The 21776-nt window shown below is 30.7% G+C and overlaps 2 protein-coding genes, 1 long non-coding RNA gene and 1 pseudogene across 4 annotated transcripts; 2 read left to right on the forward strand and 2 right to left on the reverse strand.

The window, feature by feature from the left end:
- Positions 1-258: 258 nt before the first annotated feature.
- Positions 259-2011, reverse strand: LOC103827577 (annotated as a pseudogene).
- Positions 2012-6862: 4851 nt separating this feature from the next.
- Positions 6863-7940, forward strand: LOC103827578 (protein C2-DOMAIN ABA-RELATED 10). Its single transcript, XM_009103090.3, has 3 exons — positions 6863-7121; positions 7257-7352; positions 7444-7940. Exons 1-3 carry the CDS (start codon positions 7008-7010, stop codon positions 7774-7776), a joined length of 543 nt encoding a protein of 180 aa, XP_009101338.1. The 5' UTR covers positions 6863-7007; the 3' UTR covers positions 7777-7940.
- Positions 7941-12045: 4105 nt separating this feature from the next.
- Positions 12046-12945, reverse strand: LOC103827579 (MLP-like protein 328). Its single transcript, XM_009103091.3, has 2 exons — positions 12684-12945; positions 12046-12569 (listed from the first exon to the last, which is right to left on the reverse strand). The coding sequence occupies exons 1-2, from the start codon at positions 12868-12870 to the stop codon at positions 12301-12303; spliced, it is 456 nt and encodes a 151-aa protein (XP_009101339.1). The 5' UTR covers positions 12871-12945; the 3' UTR covers positions 12046-12300.
- Positions 12946-13187: 242 nt separating this feature from the next.
- On the forward strand, positions 13188-20085 carry LOC103827581. Of its 2 annotated transcripts, XR_004448307.1 has the most exons (3): positions 13188-18684; positions 18791-18857; positions 19005-20085. It is a non-coding gene; the product is annotated as an uncharacterized LOC103827581 (long non-coding RNA). The 2 variants fall into 2 exon arrangements; XR_004448306.1 differs by having other exon boundaries at positions 18791-20085.
- Positions 20086-21776: the final 1691 nt, after the last annotated feature.

The raw sequence follows: 21776 nt of genomic DNA on the forward strand, positions 1-21776 counted from the left end.
ACCCACTATAAAAAATTAAATCATTTTTAAATAAATAAACAAAAACATCAATAGGTTAATATATGAATATTACAATTACATCAAATTGCATCAAGTTATAAAATTATAAATATAATATTACGTACAAATAAAAAACTATTATCAAACATCTATATTATAATATAATATATTCTACTCTAAATATATTTTACAAAACATAAAAATATAAATGTACATTTTATAAAATCAATGGTTTATAAATTTACATTGAACGCAAGTTAAATCCAACACCCGCGCGGAGGCGCGGATCAAGATCTAGTTTGTAGTTAAGAGCGAAACAATAGTTGAACCTCCAGCTTGTGAGAACCCATTTCCAAAACAGCCGATTTCATGGACTGGAGTCGGACTGGAGAAACTCGATGATGTGATCACAAAGGTAATGAGGATCAGGTATCACATTGATGATGAACCTTTTTTACATAGCTTTGTATATTTATTGTCAGTCCCTTTTCCAACAAAAGAAGTCATTATTTTACAAAACAATAAGATTATGTACTTTAATCAATACAGTATAATGTTTGATAATAATTTAGTGCATAGTATTATTAAATATCGTGAAAGACCAGCTTGTACGATTCCAAGAAAAAAATCAGTTACAGTCTAATTAAAACAGACAATTAAATCAACACCATTAAAAGAATATTAATTTATAATAATCATAAAATAATTAAGCAACATAACATACTATATTCATTGCATTCTTGACCACTTCCACATCATCCAAACTAATAATTATATGTATAAACTTGCTAACTGTAGCACTTGGTTTACCCTTAAGAGGGGTTTCATTGTCTCTGGGGAAGCATACGATAACCATGGACTTGAAAATTTCAACACAAGTGTGAAACAACAGTCTTACTATGAACCAAACCAAGTAACTAAAGGGTGCATCGCATTGCTTTTCTTTGGGACTACGAAAATAGGTAATGCTAGTAAAAGAGACATAAGAGACCATTTTTTTCACCATTCCATCACCTAGAGAATGGTGAAATCTTGCCACGGCTACAGATCCAGCATGTGATATTTAAGTTTCACTAGGTGAAACTCCCATAAAGCTTTAGACTTATCCATTGGAGAAATAGCCATGTTTGTTGTATAATCCTCTAGAAACTGATCAGGATAATCAATGTTCTGATCTATATTTAGAACAACTACATGCTCTTCCACTTTTACTTTTGTAGGAATCCACCTAGCTTTAATTTTGTGCTCACCGTGACCTTTATCCTACAAAAGTATATATAAACACTGGATTAAGAAAATGTTTTAGTTAAAATAATTGTACCATTGCCTTTGATCATATATATATATATATATATATATATGTTGTGTTTTCAATGTAAGAATTCAGAACATTTTCCAAATATTTTCGATATGATTCTTCTCTCTTATCATTTTTAGCATCGCTTATAAACTAGGAACAATTCAAACATTTTAAAGGATAATGATAATTATAATATTTATGCATTCAACATAAACATCATATAAAATGAATCTGAAGGAATATCATTTTAAAGGAAAAAAAATAACATTAGTTACGATATACTTCCTCTGTTTTTAAAAGATGCATATTCTACACTTTTCACATATATTAAGAAAACTCATTAAATATGCATTGTTTTTTCTGAATAACAATTTTCCATAATTTTTAGCTAATAGAAATTCAATAAACACCATTAATGTTTTTGAAACTTACAATTTTTCATAAAATCATACATTAGAAAAATAAAAAATGTATTTTTTTGAAACAATTTTTTTTTTCAGAACATACATCGTTTAGGAACGGAATGAGTATAATATAAATTACTAGGATGCTAGAGAAGCGTGAATAGTTAATCAAAGTGTTCTTTAAGCCTTCAACAGTGGCATGTGGATTGCCTTCGGTTTTGCATCCGATGGTTATGATGTTGAAGCAGTCATGACCGAGGAGACTGAACAGCCGTGAAAACAGGCTGAGCGGCTTCTCATTGCGCATCACTTTCTTAGCCGCATGCAGCCATCTCTGTTGGTCCGATTATGTGTGCTTGGTTGCTGAATGCTGAATATATAACTACTCTACTATATATAATTGTTGCTATTGATGTGTTTCTCATTTTTAATTGTTTCTTCAGCGCTATTGACTAGAACATGCTCCTCTTACTAATAGTATTTTAATTTGGTGGTCAAACGTGTAGGTGGCCAGTAGCATGCACTTAACGTTTGTTCCATCCTTTAGACTTCACATAATAAGCATGAATTTCAAAGTAAACAAGTGTCAATCATTTCCTCCTAACATTTATGCCTTGATGAATGCATTTGTAAGGAGTTTTTAGTTTTCTATTTTTTGGGGCTTTTATTTTATATCGTTATTTTAAATTATTTACTTAAAATGAGAAATGGTAGGTCAAAACTGGTTTTAGTATCTACGTAGTAAAGCAAAATTTTAAACAGCTGATCAGAAGATATGAGTAAGCTTTTGTCATTTGGCAAAATTATAACTTTTGTTAACATGACAAATACAAGTTTGGGGGTAACCAGTTAGAAGGATAAATACAATTGGTGGAGAAACACCATTTGATTGATGGACAATGGACAATTTCTTGCAGCATTATTTGATGGTTGATAACAAAACTTAAATGGCAAATGTGGAAGCTGTATTTCCTAGTTCTTAATAGATTCGACCAAATTTCGGTATTTGAGAAGCCAAAATCAGAACTAAAATTTAATTCATTTAATATCTTTTGGATAATGTCTTACACTTTACTCTCTCTTTTCACAAGCAATTGTTTTTGAAGAATTTTGGTTTTTATGAACATGTGATTTATTTTAATAAAAATAAATTATTTGAATTTGATATATCAAAATGTAGTTAGTAGTGATAAATTTTAAAATATTTATATCTAGATTCTAGAATTTTAAGTTGAGCAGCTTTTTATTCTATGTAATTCTATTGAGTTTATATTATACACTGTAAAATGTAAAAAAAGAAAAGATTCAGTAGCATATAGATTTAGGTTTTAGGTATATGTTATTATGTCCTATAAGTTCCCTTTATAGATTTGTGAGATCTGCCGCACAAACACTAAACTGGAGTTTGTAGCAGATAAGAGAAGATATCGGTCTTAGTAGTTTTTCGTTCGTGTGACAGAAACATAATTTAGACTGCTCTTAATTGCGAAGTAAGATCGAAAAGTAATCAAAATCTCTAACTTTTAGATATGTTTTAATGGATACTTACTTTCTGTAAATAAAATCTGTATGGATGGTTTTTTATTTTATCGTCATTTGTTCTGTATTAGTTAAAAGAAAAAAAATTATGTCAAAGACTACATGTTTAGGTTTAATAAATGGTTTATTAAACCTAAACATGCAATCTTTAAAGGATTTTCTTTATATCTATACTGATCAATTGACGATAAATTGAAAAACCGTTCATACAGATTTAACCTACAGAAATACATATATATTAAAACAAATCTATAAAAATATTTGGATTTACTTTCAGAACTTGCTGCACAACTAAGAGTAGTTTACGCTGTGCTCATGTCACACGAACGAGAAACTAGTAAGGTAGATATCTTCTCTTATTCACTACAAACTCTAGTTTTGGTGTGGTGTGGTGGATTTCACAAATCTATAAAGGGTACTTAAAGGAAACGACAAACCCATTGCACCTTCTCCATAGTGATCAAATCTTAGACCATATATTCATGATACTGCGTTTGATCATCCTCCAGAGCACACATGAAGACACGGAGGGGGCAGCAGCGGCAGTGACAGAAGAAGCAGCAGCATCTACCTATAAACGCACAAGAAGAAGCAGCAGAATACACAAGAAGAAAAAGCAGCAGCCTATCTGTCTGTTCATGTGAGTTCTGCTGCTTCTTCTTGTGTGTTTTAGAGGTGGACGCTGCCGCCTCTTTAAAAATCTGAACCCGTAAGGAATTGATCTGTCTGTATTGTATAACGGAGATGTCTAAAAGTATTAGTTCCAAGGTATGTAGAATACCTGAACAATTTATAAGCAAAGAATGAAATGTATGACAAAACAGATCCCTTAATGGTGGCCTTACCAATAGGTGAAATTATTCAAAGTTGCATTCATGGTAAGAATTTTTTTTTTTTAACCACAGCATTCATGGTAAGAATTATCCGGCGTTGCCAACTGTAAGGACTCAATATGTTTTTTTTTCTTTCTTTTTTTATTTAAATGATTCATAATAATATGATTTGTTTCCAAGTCTATGCATGAAGAAAAATATACTGAAAAGAGTAAGACATCTACGCAGAGATGCACCACCTAATATGTGTGTTTATTTTGTGAATGTTTTCATGAGGTTTCTATGGAAAGTATATTTTCTCATGAAATTCAAATATTCATGCATTTTTCATGAGGTTTTTCGGAAATTATATTAATATTGCTTAATTGTATTTTTAAATTTAATAGTTTTTATTTTCACTAACGATTTTCACTCATTATTATCTACACATGTATGTATATACATTTTCAACACTAAACAAAATATTATGGTGGCCTTATCAATAGGTGAAAATTATCTAAGTTGCATTCATGGTAAGAATCATTCAGTGTCAACTGTAGTGATTTCGTTTTTTTTTCTTTTTTTATTGGTATTATCCATATGATTTGTTTCTGGATATGTACACAAAGAGAAAAAATAATATATTGAAAAGGGTAAAAGATCTACGTCCAGATGCACCAACTATCAGCCGATCGAATCTGTGTATAGATTATTGTGAATGTTCTCATGAGGTTTAGAAAAGTGTCTTTTGTTATATATGAAAATTCCAATATCCAGTTTGTGAGAACCCACTTCCAAAACAGCCGATGTCATGGACTGGAGAGACTCGAAGATGTGATCAAAAAGGTGATGAAGTCAGGTATATCACATTGACATCAACAGCTAGATTGATGATAACCTTCTTTACATAGCTTTGTATATATATTGTCAGTCCCTTTTCCAACAAAAAAAGTCATTATTTAAAAAAACAATAAGATTATGTACTGTAATCAATATAATGTTTGATAATAGCTTGGTGCATAGTATAATCAAATATCGTGATATGCCAGCTTGCACGATTCCAAGAAAGATATCATTTACAGTCTAATTGAAAAAGAGACAATCAAATCAACATCATTAAAAAAGTATTTAAAATAATCATAAACTAATTAAGGAACATACCATATTCATTGCACTCTTCACCGCTTTCACATCATCCAAACTAATAATTCGATGTATAAACTTATTAATGCCAACTTTAGCACTTAGTTTACCCTTATGAGGTGTTGCGTTGTCTCCGGGAATCATACGATAACCATGGACTTGAAAATTTCAACACAAGTGTGAAACAATAGTCTTACTATGAGCCAAAATCAAATAACTAATGTAACGTCCAACAAGCGTGCGTCGCATTGCTTTTCTTTGGGACTGCGAAAGTAGGTACTGCCTCGGGGTCAATGTTTTTGAGTTCAAACTAGTAAAAGAGACATAGAGACATTTCATCACCTAGAGAATGGTGAAATCTACCCACAGCTACAGATCCAGCATGTGATTTCTTCAGTTTCACTAGGTGAAACTCCAATAAAGGTTTGGAACAAAATTTGAAAGTATTTTAAATCATTTATCTAAAATGAGAAATGGTAGGTCAAAACTGATTTTAGTATGTACGTAGAAAAGCAAAATTTTAATAAGCTGATCAGAAGATATGAGTAAGATTGGGATTAACCAGTTAGAAGGATAAATACAATTGGTGGGAAAAAACCATTAGATTGATGGACTATTTTTGCGGCATTATTTGATGGTCGTCTAACAAAACTAAAATGGGGAATGTGGAAGCTGTATTTCCTAGTTCTTAATATATTTGACGAAAGTTTGGTATTTAAGAAACCAAAATCAGAACTAAAATTTAATTCATTTAATATTTTTTTGGGATAGTGTCTTGCACTTTACTCTTTCTTTTCCACAAGCAATTGTTTTAAAGTATTTTGTTTTTTAAGAACATGTGATTTATTGTAATACAACAAATTGTTTTAATTGTATACATCATAAAATATGGATTTAGGTTTTAGGTAAATCTCTCTTTGTGTTTTCTTCTGACAATTTCATTATTGACACACATTTCGAAAATTCAGTTGTGGAAGCGATTCATCGCCCATTTTACCAATGAAATGTAAAAGTTCGAGGTAGGAACTATTAAGAATCTATCTTTCTAATCATATACTCCATACAGTAGGAGTATTTCATTTTTAAACAATAATTATCTGAATATTTCATACTCGTTAGTACAGCATATATATATACATCTTGCAAAAGCAAAACACACAAGTGTCTTATGTATTTGCAAGGCATGGAACATCATTTGACGTTATCTTATGTCTTGTCTGACTTTAACTCTCGGGTAATAAAGAACATGAGGAAATTAAAGATTTTCAAGAACGCATAGTATTTTCAAGATGTGTGTATATATATATCCATGCATAAACATTGAATTAGACAGTGTGATCGACGCAAACTATTTAGCAGCAACAAGTGACCAATAATGCTTATAAACCATAAATAGAGCGAAGAAATGAATAGTATCGTCTTAACCAATATAATTGCTTTGAGCAAAACATAGAATATAGACCTCTTTATAAATATTTTCTATATATTTCTTCACTGCATTTTCATTTTTTTTTTAATTTGAACTCTAAAACCTGAAACCAATATTTTGAAAACTGGACCGGACCGGCTAGACCAGACCAGCGATCGGACCATAACTCGGTTATCTATTCGGTTTCAATTAATACTAAAAACTGAATTTGAGTTAAATTGACAAAACCGGTCAAAAATCGGTAAAACTTGTTAAAACCACTCTCTTCCTTTCTAATCAATTAATCATCAGCCTCAAGTCTCTTTCCTTTTTTCCAATCATTCCTCGTTATCTCCAAAGCTCCGTTAATCTAATCATCTCCAATCTTTATCAAAAATCCAATGGATCAAAGGCCTCTGGGATTGCTAACGATCCACGTCAAAAGAGGGATTAATCTCGCCATTCGCGACCATAGAAGCAGCGATCCTTATGTTGTTATCACCGTCGCCGACCAGGTTCCCTCTTCTTGATTGATTCCTTTTGTGATTCTCATTTCTTTCTCCTGCAAATTTTGTAATTTGATTTTGTGCCACCTTATGATTCGTCGTCGTTTTAAAGTCTCTGTTCTGTTTTTTAATTAAAATATTCAGACATTGAAGACGCGCGTGGTGAAGAAAAACTGCAACCCTGTATGGAATGAAGAAATGACCGTTGCTATCAAAGATCCCAATGTCCCTATCCGCTTGGTAACACGGACATTCTATTGAGTTCTTTTTGATTAAGACAAAAAGACATTTCTTGTCTCTGTTTATGAGTTATTATTTAATTTTTGTTCAGACAGTGTTTGACTGGGACAAGTTCACTGGAGATGACAAGATGGGAGATGCAAACTTAGACATTCAACCCTACTTAGAGTCTCTCAAAATGGGGATGGAGCTTCTGAGGCTACCTAATGGGTGCGCTATCAAAAGGGTTCAGCCGTCCAGGCACAACTGTTTATCTGATGAAAGTAGTATTGTGTGGAACAATGGTAAGATCACGCAAGACATGATCCTTAGGCTAAACAATGTCGAGTGCGGCGAGATTGAGGTCATGCTTGAATGGCATGAAGGTGCTGGTTGCAGAGGTATCACTTCCAAAGGAGTAGGTGGAGGCTCTTCCTCTACCTAAAGAAAATATGGTTGTTCTTGTTGTCGTGTATACCTGTTTGAATGAATTGATCTATTGTTGTTGTTGTTGTTTCCATATGATGTAGACTTTTTTGTATCTCTTCCATTTGAATGTCCTTCGAGTGTGTATTGCAGTTTCTGTTTTGGGATCTCTTACATTTCAGATGGGCCAAAATTTTCATATAACAATGATTTGAATAAAAAGAAGAAGAAGCATAAATGGAGTATATATTTCAAACAAAATGATTTATTAACATATATCTTTGTGATTCTTGTACAAACGAGTTTTTACATGAAACTAAAAGTATTTAAGACTTTTTTTTTGAGTATTTAAGACTTGCTTTCAACATCTAAGTAAACCATTTTATACAAAATTCTTCCATGAACATAGAGTAAGAAGAAAGCCTTCAACTTGACACCTCCAGTTTCATTAAGCTCTGAGATTCTTGACACTGATTGTGCTTATAGACGTGAAGTTCAATCTGATTATCGGTTTTAGCTGCTGCACTGAAGCTTTATGCGTCACCACGGGTTGGTGCATGGGAACATTCTCGAGTTCTTCCACTGCTCCATTGGAGAATGCATCTTTACTTGAAGTTGTGGCTGAGATTGCATATTTACTTGGAATCTGCTTAACCACTTGCTTTCCCAAACCAAAGTTGTCTTCCACCTCCTCACTTTCTTGACTATGAGAAGCCTGAGGAGTGGCTATCTTATCCACTGGATGATGACTCTCTCCTGCACCCTTTGTACAACAATCTTTCTTAGGAGCTGAACAAATGGATCCAGCAGATGAACTGGGGCTCCCGTCTTCACTATTCTCGACATGCGCTGAAACTGCAACATGTTTTGAGTTCGTTAACTGATCGGTGAATGTCTCATCACCTCCCAACGTTCTCTTCTTGACTTCTTCCCACCTTTACTTTCACAACTAGTAATAGTAGATGATGAACTCCCTGTAGAAGAAACTATCTGCTCTGAACTGCGTTTGCTGTGCCTCGTTCTTTTCAAGTTACGCAAAGGTCTAACTCCACCAGGAAACACAAAGCTCGGTATGCTTCTTCGCATTACATGGCTGACACTAAACTCTCTCTCTCTCAACATGGTGTTGCAGTGTTGCTAATTCCTAATATCCCCATGAGGATCAATATAGGAATGCCCCACCCCAACACTCAAATGTAAAACTGCTTTTATGCAAGTAATTCATATGATATACAGAAACCAAAACCAGAAGAAAAAACTTATATTGGGATTATATATAGATTAAAGAATTATGTGTGTTTAGTCTCCAGAGTGGGTGGAAGAATATAAAATTTTCTATCGGAAATCTCGATAAAACATGAGTAATATAAGATATTCAGATAAATAATAAATTTTTACATAGAAAGTCTTAATGGAACATAAGTAATATATAAAAGAACTAATCTACTAAATGATAATTAGTTTTTAATGAGAAGTTCAAACTAGTCCCCCTGTCTTTCCCCACTAGAAATTCCAAAAGAATAACACCATAAAGTTTATCCACGAACTGAATTGATTAAGTCTTCTCCGTAGGTATACATTTTTCCTATAACTTCCCAACTCAAATACGATTTTATTTTCAAGGCAAATCCATTGGACAGATCCTTGCTTTTTGAATCCACATCAGGAAAAATCTTCTGGAGATTTTTTGTTTATATAAAAAGGCATATGACTCCCTACTTGCAAGAGTGCCAGACGTTGCCTTGTGTCTGGCCATTGGTGGTGCTTCCGCATTCTTTCACAGGACCTCTTATCGAGTCATTTCATACTTCTGGAAATTTTTTCTCTTCTATTAGGGATCTCTTTCTGTTGGGAGCTCTTTCTATCGGTCAGTGACTCTTTCCTTTTGTGAACCGGAGCTTCTTACTAACAGCTACTTGACCACAGTCGCTCAGTCTATTGTCTTCCGGGCTTTGGCCCGGAGAATTGATTCCCCATAACGAATAGGCTAGTTTATCTTTCAATTATATTGCCTATCTGATTGAGGAGCACTAGGAAGAATAGATCGAACAAGGAAATTTTGAGACATGGATACACGACCCTTTACATCCAGACCAATTGCTAAAGCTACTTTGGATTCTCATTTTGGTCAACCGGCTGTGGATGCATTTATTCCAGAGAATTCGGCCAAAAAAAACACGAACTTTTCACGAATTGCCAAAAAAAACATGTACTCGAGCCTGGCCAAAAAAATCATTTACTTTTGTTGACTTTTTAGTTTATTAATAAACTTAAGATTGACTTGCCAATTTAGCACGCCGTGAACTCACAGTTAACTAGACGTTAAATGTTGGTGTTACGTGAAACGACGTCGTTTCATCTCATTTGAAAACGACGTCGTTTTACATGATTTGAAAAAATAATCATGTAAACCCCTGGATTCGAACTCAAGTTGATTGGTTCAAATGACAAGGTCTTTTACCACTGGGCTAATGAAACTTTCAATGTACATACTAACATGTTTACTTTTATTTGGTACTGATTGAATATAAAATTATTCTCTAAAAACTTAAAAAGATCTTTAAAATTCCAAAAAATTTGAAAAATAAGAAACTTTTTATAAAATTAATTTTGAAATTAAAATTGAAAATAAATTTTATTTTTCTTTTTAAAAAATAAAAACTCTTCCAAAATTTTCTAAAAAATTAAAACGATTTTAAATTCCAAAAAATTGAAAAAATAAAGAATTTTTTTATAAAATTAATTTTGAAATTAAAATTGAAAATAAAATTTTATTTTTCTTTTAAAAAATAAATTTTTACTTTTCTTAAAAAAAATAAAAAAATCTTCCAAAATTTTCATAAAATTAATTTTGAATTAAAATTAAAATACTTTTTTTTCTTAAAAAAATCAAAAAAATTCCAAAATTTTCATTTTTTTAAAAAGAAAATCCAAAATTTCTAAAAATTATAACAAAATGCAAAAAATTAAAGTTACAATTATCAACTTTTTATGTGTGTTTAATTAATTTCAACTTTTAGCAAATGTATTAAAAAAATTGAAAATTTTGGAAGATTTTTTATTTTTTGAAAAGAAAAAATAAAATTTTATTTTCTATTTTAATTTCAAAATTAATTTTATAAAAAAATTATTTATTTTTTCAATTTTTTGGAATTTTAAAGATCTTTTTAATTTTTAGAAAATTTTGGAAGAGTTTTTATTTTTTATAAAGAAAAACAAAAATATTATTTTTAATTTCTAAATTAATTTTATAAAAATCTTCTTTATTTTTTTTTCCTTTTTTTGGGATTTTAAAGATCTTATTAAGTTTTTAGAGAATTTTTTATATTTAATATGTACCAAATAAAAGTAAACATGTTAGTAAGTACATTGAAAGTGTCAGTAGCCCACTGGTAAAATACCTTGCCATTTGACCAACCAACCTGGGTTCGAATCCAGGGGTTTACATATTTTTAATTTCAAATTATGTAAAACGACGTCGTTTCATCTCATTTGAAAACGACGTCGTTTCACTTAACGCCAACAATAAACGACGTCAAATATTTCTGTTAAATTTATTGACGGTGTGCTAAATTGGCAAGTCAGCGAAAACATTGTTAATTAATTTTAAAGTCAATGAAAGTTTGGTGTTTTTTTGGTCAGTCAAAAAGTTCATGTTTCTTTTGGTAATTCGTGCAAAGTTGAGGTTTTTTTTGGCCGAATATAATTTATTCTGGTGTTTATCAGTGGTATTCAATCAATTTACGTACTAATGAAGATTTTTATATTGGAGCTCTTTTCTCTTATTTCTTTCTGCTCTATCAGATTCGAGCCAGGAAGCACCATTAAAACTTTCATCTCTTGCTCTATATTAATCACACATAGTTTGATAGCTTCTTTAGAAAACTAAACAAGACGAAATTTTCCATTCTAAAGCCACCACGTAAAGTGTGAAAATCGATCCAAAACCATTATTTACAAATACGTTAGTAATCATACATACTATATACGTCAGGTAAATAGAAATTCACTTGTAATATGGACTGCTTTAATCTATAAAAACATGATTCACATTTTCTAAGTTTTTAGAATACAATACAATGATAAGAAGTACGATTGAGAGATATTGACCACTGTCCCAATGATCCATCACAAAAAAAAAACTCCATACAGTCCTAAGCTATAAGTATAATTAATGAATTATTATGATAGCGATGTGTTTCTGCAAGTCTATGTCCACAGAATGAAATATGGTGGATTCAATTATTTGCGAACGATGGGTATACAAGAGAGCATTACTCTTTTGAAATCATTAATTAACAAGGATGCATATATTTTCTTTTCTTGGAACTGAACAAGGATACATATAGTTAACTGATAGACTCAGAATACATGAAACCTCGAGATTAATCACCATAATAACAACATCAAAGCATATTACAATACACAAACAGAAATATATTGATTTAATGAAAACATACAAGAGCCCCATTTATTATCACACACACACAAAGGCAGCCATATATGACGGTGGGGAATCTGGTGAGGATGGTTCGAAATGGATTTAGGATTTGATAACGTGGTGATCCATGTCTGCGACAAGGCTCTTGACGAACTTCATGTAGTTGATGGGCTCAGGCGAGTCATCGGTTCGCTTCTCCCATATCATAGTGATCTTGCAGACTATATCACTAGGCGACTTTTGAATGAACTGGAAGCTGACGTCATAGACTTTAAGCTGCTCCATCACGTGACCTTCGAGGCCTCTGAGTGTTACCGTCATATTCTCATCGTCATTCTCTCTCCTTTCCTTGAACACCTCCTGTTTCCCGTCTTCATAGATATACAAGTGTACATACATATGTTCATTTTCTAAGTCAGTCCAAATCAATAGCACCATGTATATGTTTGGACAATTCAGTTGCATAAAAATAAATGTATCGTTACCGCATGTGTAGTTCCAAGCCCTGATGGAGCCATGAGAGTCCCATTCACCATCGTGGACGGTGACACCTTGAATGTGGTGGCCAACGGCATCGGGGAAGAGATGGTTCTCAGCCTTCCAGCGCTTGTAGTGTTTCTCCGCCGATCCTTTCAAAGGAACCTCCGTCACATATGTTCCTGACGTCGCCATCTCTGATTTTTCTTCTTTGGGTATTGAGTGAAGTTTATTTTTTTTCTTTGGCTGATGAATGAATGATTTTCCTTGTGTTCTTCTTCGTTTATATAGAGAGGGTCACGGTTAAAACGTAACTACATGTTTTCTTTTATTTGACGAAAAGAGTTGGTGGCCATGCTGCTATGCATATTATTCACGAAGTAAGTGTAAATGTACTCTGCGTAAAAGAGTTAAAAGTTGTATTGTCGCGTAATTCACGTTTACAAAGTCCTTATCATGTTAATATATAATTAGGTTTGACAAAATGCAATAGTGCATACCTGATCATATGACGAGTATCATCGTCATTCATATTAAAAAAAATATTCCATTTTAAATGACCATTGTTTAGGTGTTGTTTTATTTTATAATTTGAACGTAACAATATATATTTGGATTTCAGGTACGCGTTCATTGAAACCGTCGCCAAAGAGTATATTACAAGGCTAGAATATCATAATCAATTCAATCCATGGAATGAATCATAATATTTTAGTGAGGCTAGTAAAAACCCACTATCGTCTTTTCCCAAAAGAGAAAATAGGTGAATCCGACAGGAAAACTGGCTGAAACTGACATCTTCTTTAAAAAACAAAATTTCATCTTCTTAAAAAAAATTTGTTTTGTTTTCTGGTTAACATCTTTTAAAAACTAAAAGTGTTTGTAAACTTAAAAGTCATATATATATCGGATTGTCTTTAGAGATAATCAATGGATGCAACTGGAATTTGTGGGAGAAAACTGTATGAAATAATTCATTCATGTATGGAAGATAAAAGTCAAAATAATTAAACTGTGAAAACAATACTGTTTACTTTTTTCAAGAATGTGTTCGATGGAAAAAATAAGGTTTTTATGTCATAATTTGTTTAATGTCCAATCGATCAACCCATGATGTATTAATTATAGTTTTGTTCTATTATTTTCAATAAAAATTGATTTGATCCATCGGAAAGAAATTATATAATAACAACAAAAAATATTTTATATATATAAATAAAATGATCGCATATATAAAAAAAACTATCGATAATATATACAAATAAACTAATTCTGCGCAAGGCGCAGGTCTTATTCTAGTCTTCTTTAAAAAACAAAATTTCATCTTCTTAAAAAAAATTTGTTTTGTTTTCTGGTTAACATCTTTTAAAAACTAAAAGTGTTTGTAAACTTAAAAGTCATATATATATCGGATTGTCTTTAGAGATAATCAATGGATGCAACTGGAATTTGTGGGAGAAAACTGTATGAAATAATTCATTCATGTAGATTCTTAAGAAACTATCATTTATAGGGAAATAAAAACAAGTTTCATTCTAATGATGTAATATTGTTATAAAACATGTATGATTAAAAACACAGTAAACGAAATAAAATAATATGGAATCAATATGGTAAAAATAAACTATACCGAACCGAACCAAAATAAACAATATGGTTTGATTTTGAATGGATGTAATTTTATAAAAACCATAGAATTTGGATATGGTTCGGTTTATAACCGATTAAACCATCTAAAACAGAAACATATATATATATATATATATCGGATACATGAAAAGCTATTTGTTATATAAGTTATGTTTTGTTAATAGCTAATACCATATTTTTTACACTAGTAAAGAAGTTCTAATTTGAAAACCACTTAAACTATAATCAAATAACAACTCATCAAAGCCTGAGAATTCTTCTTCTCTTAGTCTTTTTCTTTTACTGTTTTTGCTTTCTTTCGCCATGGAGCAAACTGAAGAGAAGATATAATTGTGATAGACACCAATAAATAGAAATTATTCATAATTTTTTTTTATCTATAAATGAACAGAGCTTTGTGTTCAATCGGAAGAGACATGACACTGATGAACATTGAGTATGGGAGAGTGTAAACAGTTTCTTATATAACAAATAGCTTTGGTTTTGGTTCTAGATTAATTATTTTATTTGATGGTAGAAACATTTTATTTATTTTGTTCTTTTTATTAACATCTGGCATTTTCTGATAAATGATTTCTTTGACAATGTGACTCTAAAACTTATATATTATGACACCAAATAATGATTTTTGGTTTAAAACCGAAAAATAAAAAACCGAATGTGTTTAAGCCGAACCAAACCGAAATAAATATGAATTTAGAATGATAGTTATATTTACCAACCGAAAACCCTATAAACTGATCCGAAACCGAACCGATATCCGGACTGAAAGGGCCTAACTGAAATTCTATTTTCTATAACTTTCATTATTCCATTCATTTGTATTCTATTTTTTTTTTTAAATCATTGTTTTTCTAAACATGAAAACAAATTACAATCTTGTTCTAAAACGAGTCCGCGGAGGTCGATTTTGTGGCACCAACTTGCTCATCGAAATTCCTCTGTGGCGATTATATTACATGTGGCCAACTAGCCCTGGGCAAAAAAAACCAGAACCGAAAAACTGAACCAGACCGAAACTCTCAAATACCCGAACGGTTCCTATATTTATATCTGAATAACCGAAACCGAACCGAGAACCGAACGGATACCCGAATATACAAAAAATAAGTTTCAGTTTTTTTTTATATAAGGTAAAATATCATCAACCCCACTTGAACCAAAGTTGGACATGAAGAATGGGAACATTGTTACCATCGGACGACATTATCTTTTATGTACTTCTATATTAAATTACAGTAAATAATTATGAAAATAACATTTTAGTAACTCAAACTCTTATTGTATTGACGAATATTCAAGTGCGTAACTACTAAACCACTTAGATTAACATGTTAATTAATATATTATATATATACATATCCCCTCCTTTATTGCGGAAACTTTGGCTGTGTTAACAACTATGAACTTTGCCCTCTCTCACCGGATTGGACTCGATTGCAATCTTCTCTGATTCTCAAGTGCTCATCAACATGATTAAGAAGAAGAATATGAAGCTGGAGATTCATGGAGCCCTCCAAGATATCTATATCCTTCTACTTTTTTTCAAGTCGATCTCTTTTAATTTTATCCCAAGATCAGCAAATGTTAGGCCTGATACTACGGTAAAACATGTATTTTGGGCTCTGAACCTATTTTAATTGTATGAATGAAATCTGAATTTGCATATATATATATATATATATATATATATATATATATATATATATATATTCATATATTAAATGGATACCCGGAACCAAACTAAAATCGAACTGAACCAAAATTTAGAAATACTTATTGGGTATAAGAATGATTTATCCGATATACTCGGAACCGAATGGTTCCTATCCGAAACCGAACCGAATACCCAGGACTACGGCCAATAAATCAAAATAAAAGAGAACCTTTTTTATCTTTTCGAAGCTGAAATTGATATTTACATCATAGATCCATCATTTTCTATGTTGATAAACGAAGCAAATCAGAGAAGAAAAACATTGAACTATTCTAGAAAATAAAAAGGCTGTGTCGATTAGGTCTAAGATGAAAACAAAATTACGACATTATCTTTTTCTAATAAAAACCGAAAAAATACAAATAATTGAAATCGCATTTACTGCTCAACTAAACGGTGGGCTACATATTCAATTACTATATTCGATTGCATAAATATATATACATAATAATTAAATATATTTAAAATTCATCCCTGCATATTCTCATATGTTAACCAGATCACGGTGTGGTGGTCTAAGATCATATCCAATGGTACAAGATTTTTTTTTACGTATTTTACTTTAAAATAAAGTAATTCTTTATAGAGTTGAATTTACTTCAATAGTTCACTCTATTATAGGATAATTCTATTATAGACTGAACTATTATAGCAAATCCAACTTTATAATAGAAGTATTATATTTTATTGTAAAATATAGAAGATTTTTTTGTGTTCCAATAGAGATATTCTAATAGTTTCTACTAGAGCCTGTTAATCCATGTCAGAAATTGATTCTCTTATAGTACAAAATTATTAGTTCCACATATACCCACGCATATAAAAATTATTGCTTACAATCCATTTAAATATCAAACAAAGTGTTTATTCGTAGACTACACAGTTTTCGCTTGTCGCCTTCAAAAAAAAAAATTTCTCATATGTTTTCGCTTTTCAAACAATTCGTTAGGTTCACAGATAAACTGCGAACGAGTTTGAAGCAAAGGTTACAAAATACAACTAATAAGCTTCTTTTGGTTAAACCGTGGTTGCAGGTGCAGCTAGTATAATTTTCACTTGAATCTCCAAATGATTTTTTTTTATATATTGTCTGCTGCTAGCCAATTCTTGTAGATTATAATATAAAAAATTAAGTTCAGATAATTTAGGATTGGTAACCATAAAATTAAAATAAAATAAATTTTACTGGTGTGATAAGATGTACCAATAAAAATATAAAATAATTATTTTCCTTGTTCACGATGGACATGTAAATAGACATAAATCATAAATGTCAAATAATGCAGATCTTTGGGATAGATCAATAAATGAAAGAAACAAAGATTATTGGCTGTACGTTTTTCACGCCTTTGATGTCCCATCGATAGAAAATCAATATCCCCTTATTATTAAAAAGGAAGCAAATAAAAAGAGAAACCTTAAAAATGTACTATATTTACAATGGTGCCATTATGACGACGTGTCGCACAGTCAAGCCTTCTCAGGCTGCTTTTGAAAAAACCCACGCCCAGCTTAGCTATTTACCACTATTGCCATTGGACTAACCCCAACATTTAATTGCATGTTCCTTATATATAATGTATAAAACATGGTTATCTGGCACACATTAGTTTCAGACAAATCATCTCCTATCTCATATCTCATATTGTCACGTAGTTAGTAATAAAAAGCCATGATTTTACACAGTATTTTGACCAATCTAAATGTTTACAATTTTATATTATAATTCCAACGAACTATTTAATTGATTTTTACATTTCCTGTATTTGGGACTATTTCTTGGTCAAGAACTTAATAGATTATTTTTCTAGCAGACAATATGTATTGTACGTATGTTAATATATTGTCACGTAGTAACTAATAAAAAATCATGATTTCCATAGAATTTTGACCAATCTAAATGTTATCCCATAGATTTATAATCCCAACGAAATATACCATTATGATTGTTACTGTGTTCATACTTTGTATGATCAAGGTAAAATGAATAATTTATTTTCTGTAATTCATAATTGAGGATTTCATCTTTATGATCTTACCTATTATGTAGTCAATCTAATATAAAAAAATTAGGGATATTTTTGTGTCATCTTCATCTCTACGGAAATCATGTTCTTCATTCGAGTCAAAATCATATTGTTTATGGTAATACTTGATTGCCATGATTAACGGTAGCTGTTATATGCATTGAGTACTGCTTGACGTGATTACTAATACATTTTCAATCCCATAAAGAAATTCTTTGACTTTCAATTTGAATTTAGTCCTAAAATAGTTTTATTCGGTATTTATTATCTTCCTAAAATTTCAATATTTTATAATACCTCAAACCCGGATTGTCAATTTGTTTGATTGCACGTATATGTGATATATCAATCGCATTTATTAGTGAATAAGTTGGAACTTATATAAATACCGAAGAAGATACTTCTTCGACCATATCATCATCTTTTCTGTATTCATTATTCTCTAAAAGTTTCTTTTCCCCTATGATTCAAAAAAAGATGGCAGGCTTAGATTTTGTTAGCGACTTGAAGCCTTTCAAGTCAATGTGGAAAATAAGAGTTAAGGTGATTCGTCTGTGGAAGCAGTATTCTTGTGCTTCCGGAGAAACAATGGAAATGGTGTTAGCTGATTCTAGAGTAAGTCTGTTGTTATCTGTCTAAGACTTCATCTAATAGACTTATTAATATATGTATATTTGACCATATCGTTCAAGTTTCCTTATGTTTTTACTGTACTTTTCAGGGTGATATGATCCATGGTACTGTGAAAAAAGAAATGGTCAGCCAGTTTGAAACTTTAATCAGTCAAGGTGAATCGAAGTTGATGGTGAATTTCACCATGGCATCCAGTTCTCTTTAGTCAATATGGAGTTCGTTTTCTTTATATTTTGTTACTAGACTTATTTTCACTTTTTTTCCTATGATCTAAATACATTTTACTTTACTCTCATTGACAGGTATGAACACATTAAGTGTGTAGCAGTTGGAGTAGTTGCTCTGTTTTTACATAATTACTGGAACTCAACCAATGTCCCTGTTGTCCTATGTGTGTTACAGTTTTGGAAATTGATTGGGGTGTTGGTAACTTACAGTTCTAATACTTTAGTTGCTGTATTTGTTAATTTTGATATTCGTTTATGGTGACGTTTATTTTTTGGATCATGATCAGGTGGATTCAAGCACATGGCAACAATTGATGGATTTTCGAGAATTTTATTTGAGCCTGATGATGTTCCAGAGATCCAGTCTTTCAGAATGAGGTAATACAATTTGATGGTTGAATAGAGAACTAACTTGAAAGATAAAAGAAATAAGTATTTAGTTCTTTTTTTTTTTACATTATCACATCTCTATCCTGAATATCTTCAACAGTTATGATTGTAACCTTCAATCAACCCCTTTACACGGTCAGAGTTTTTGCGAGATGGTGATACCTTCTCCAAACCTAAATAAGAATATATTTCAGTTGATGTTCTATCAATAATAAAAAGAAAAGCAGACCCCAGATGAGGGGAGGAAACGTTAGCTGAAATAAATGAGATCGAAGTTTCAGAAGTTTCGATTCTAATCATTAATCACTCATACTCCTTTGATAAGATTGAATATCATCCCTTTCTTATTAAGTTGCGAATGTTTGCTACTTAATTGAAAATTGTTGAGTGATCAATATTCTCTTACCTGCAGTCGGGATTCAAATAAGGAACACATAGTGGAGGGCTGAAAATCTCGGGAACCAGAATCTTTATTCACACGAGTTGCTGAGTTTTTAAATTTTGTTTTGAAGGAGAAGATTCACGAGACCGAAATCATCGAGATAAACCAAATACACAAAATTGAAGATGAGGAAGGTGTATCACCAAAAAGATTACAAGTGACAGCTAATTCTAGATGAATCGAACAAATTTAATTTTTCTGTAATAACCCTTATTTTTTTTCAGGCAAAGTAATTTATTTTCGTGAGACGAAGAAAAGTTCTTTTTTTGTTTTTAACAACAATCTTTTTTTTTAGTCAAAGACAAGTTATTTTTTTGGGCCTTATCCTCTTTCATTCAAAAGAAATGGATTTTTGAAGATAATTTCTTTTTCTTTTTGGTTTAAGACAACTATAAAAGGCCCAACAATCTACTGTTATTATATAAATCTAAGGTTCACCAAATATAAATTAACAAGTTTAAGAATTAAGGTTCACGAAATAAAATCCACTATATTAAGTGCTTGAAGTATATTTCACTTTTATTATTTATGTACTTTTCAATTTTATATACATCACCTTATATTATCTTCACCATGCAAAAATACAATTTAATAATTTTAATATATCAGTTTTATATTTTTCTCATCCCGCGCAGGGCGCGGGTCCTATCCTAGTAAGATAATAATCTGATGACATAAGAGTCATAGAAATGGATTATACGTTCGCAAAATAAAGTGGCTTACACTGAAATGTCTTTAAAACTGATTTCATGCTGAAATGTTTTCTTAACTGATTTCATGCGGAAATGTTAATGGGGGTTGAACGTGGACATTAACAATTTATTCTGAACTTATGTAGAATTAACAAGAAGGAAAAAAAAATAGAGAAAACTTTAACTTAAGTAAAATTATTTTAATAATTATTAGTTTGTTTTTCTCGTTTGATGACTGAAATTCAGATACCAGTCATCATTATGAGATTTGTCTACCACATTAATATTTTGTCGGTGTTCATAATAAGATTGCAGTGCAAAACAAACTAAATTTAACCCTATAATTGTTTTATTTATCATAAAAGTTGTCAACAAAAATCATACTCAAGAGGCTAAAAACACAACACGATAATGGGTTTGTCTTAGTCTTCAACTTTTACATCCACATACTTAAAATATAGGAAATCAGATATATATATATATAAAGTTGTTAAGGTTTGAAATTAGGTCGCAAAATTTTGATAGCTTTACTCCATACAACTTCGATTTTAATACGTCTTATTCAACAATAATTTGGCATGTACGTTTTCTTTAATCCCCTACATGTTAATAGAAAAACATTAAAAAATTATAATATGTAGTTTATACTAATTAAAAAAGTGTTCTCATACATTGTCACGTAACTAGAATGATAATTTTGCTTACGTGACGGCTTGAGAATCATTTGCAAATGTTGTTAGTCCAAAATTAAATTGATAGAAAATGTTATATTATATAGTATGTCTATATTCGACCATTCAATTATCAAATTGAAATAATTATATATTTTTCCTTAAATAAAACCTACGAAATTATCTAATGTGATTAAAATATATATAACAATTAATGATTTTAAATAATAAAAAATGATAACAATCTGTATTTTTTTTATCATTTTTGTTTAATTATTTATTATTAAAATAAATTACACAATTACATTAATTATATAATAAAAATTTATATTTTTTTGTATATGTTGTATTTTGAATTTTTCAAAACGAGTATAAATTACTAAAACTGTTAAAATTCTCACATCAATTTTTGTGATCAAGGTTTAAATTTTTTTCTATAATAAGATACAATGATTATAAAATCATATGAATAAATATTTTATTTTAATAGGTATTTATGTTAATATATATATTTCATATAATTTAAATTAAACTATACATCATATGAAAATACATACTTATATTTTGATATTTGCGTTGAAAATATATTAAAAGGTTAATATCTAATTTTGAAATATTCATTGTTTTCTTAAATGATTATAAATTATTGAAA

The sequence above is a fragment of the Brassica rapa genome, chromosome A06, assembly GCF_000309985.2.
Source record: "Brassica rapa cultivar Chiifu-401-42 chromosome A06, CAAS_Brap_v3.01, whole genome shotgun sequence".
NCBI classification, from domain to species: domain Eukaryota; kingdom Viridiplantae; phylum Streptophyta; class Magnoliopsida; order Brassicales; family Brassicaceae; genus Brassica; species Brassica rapa.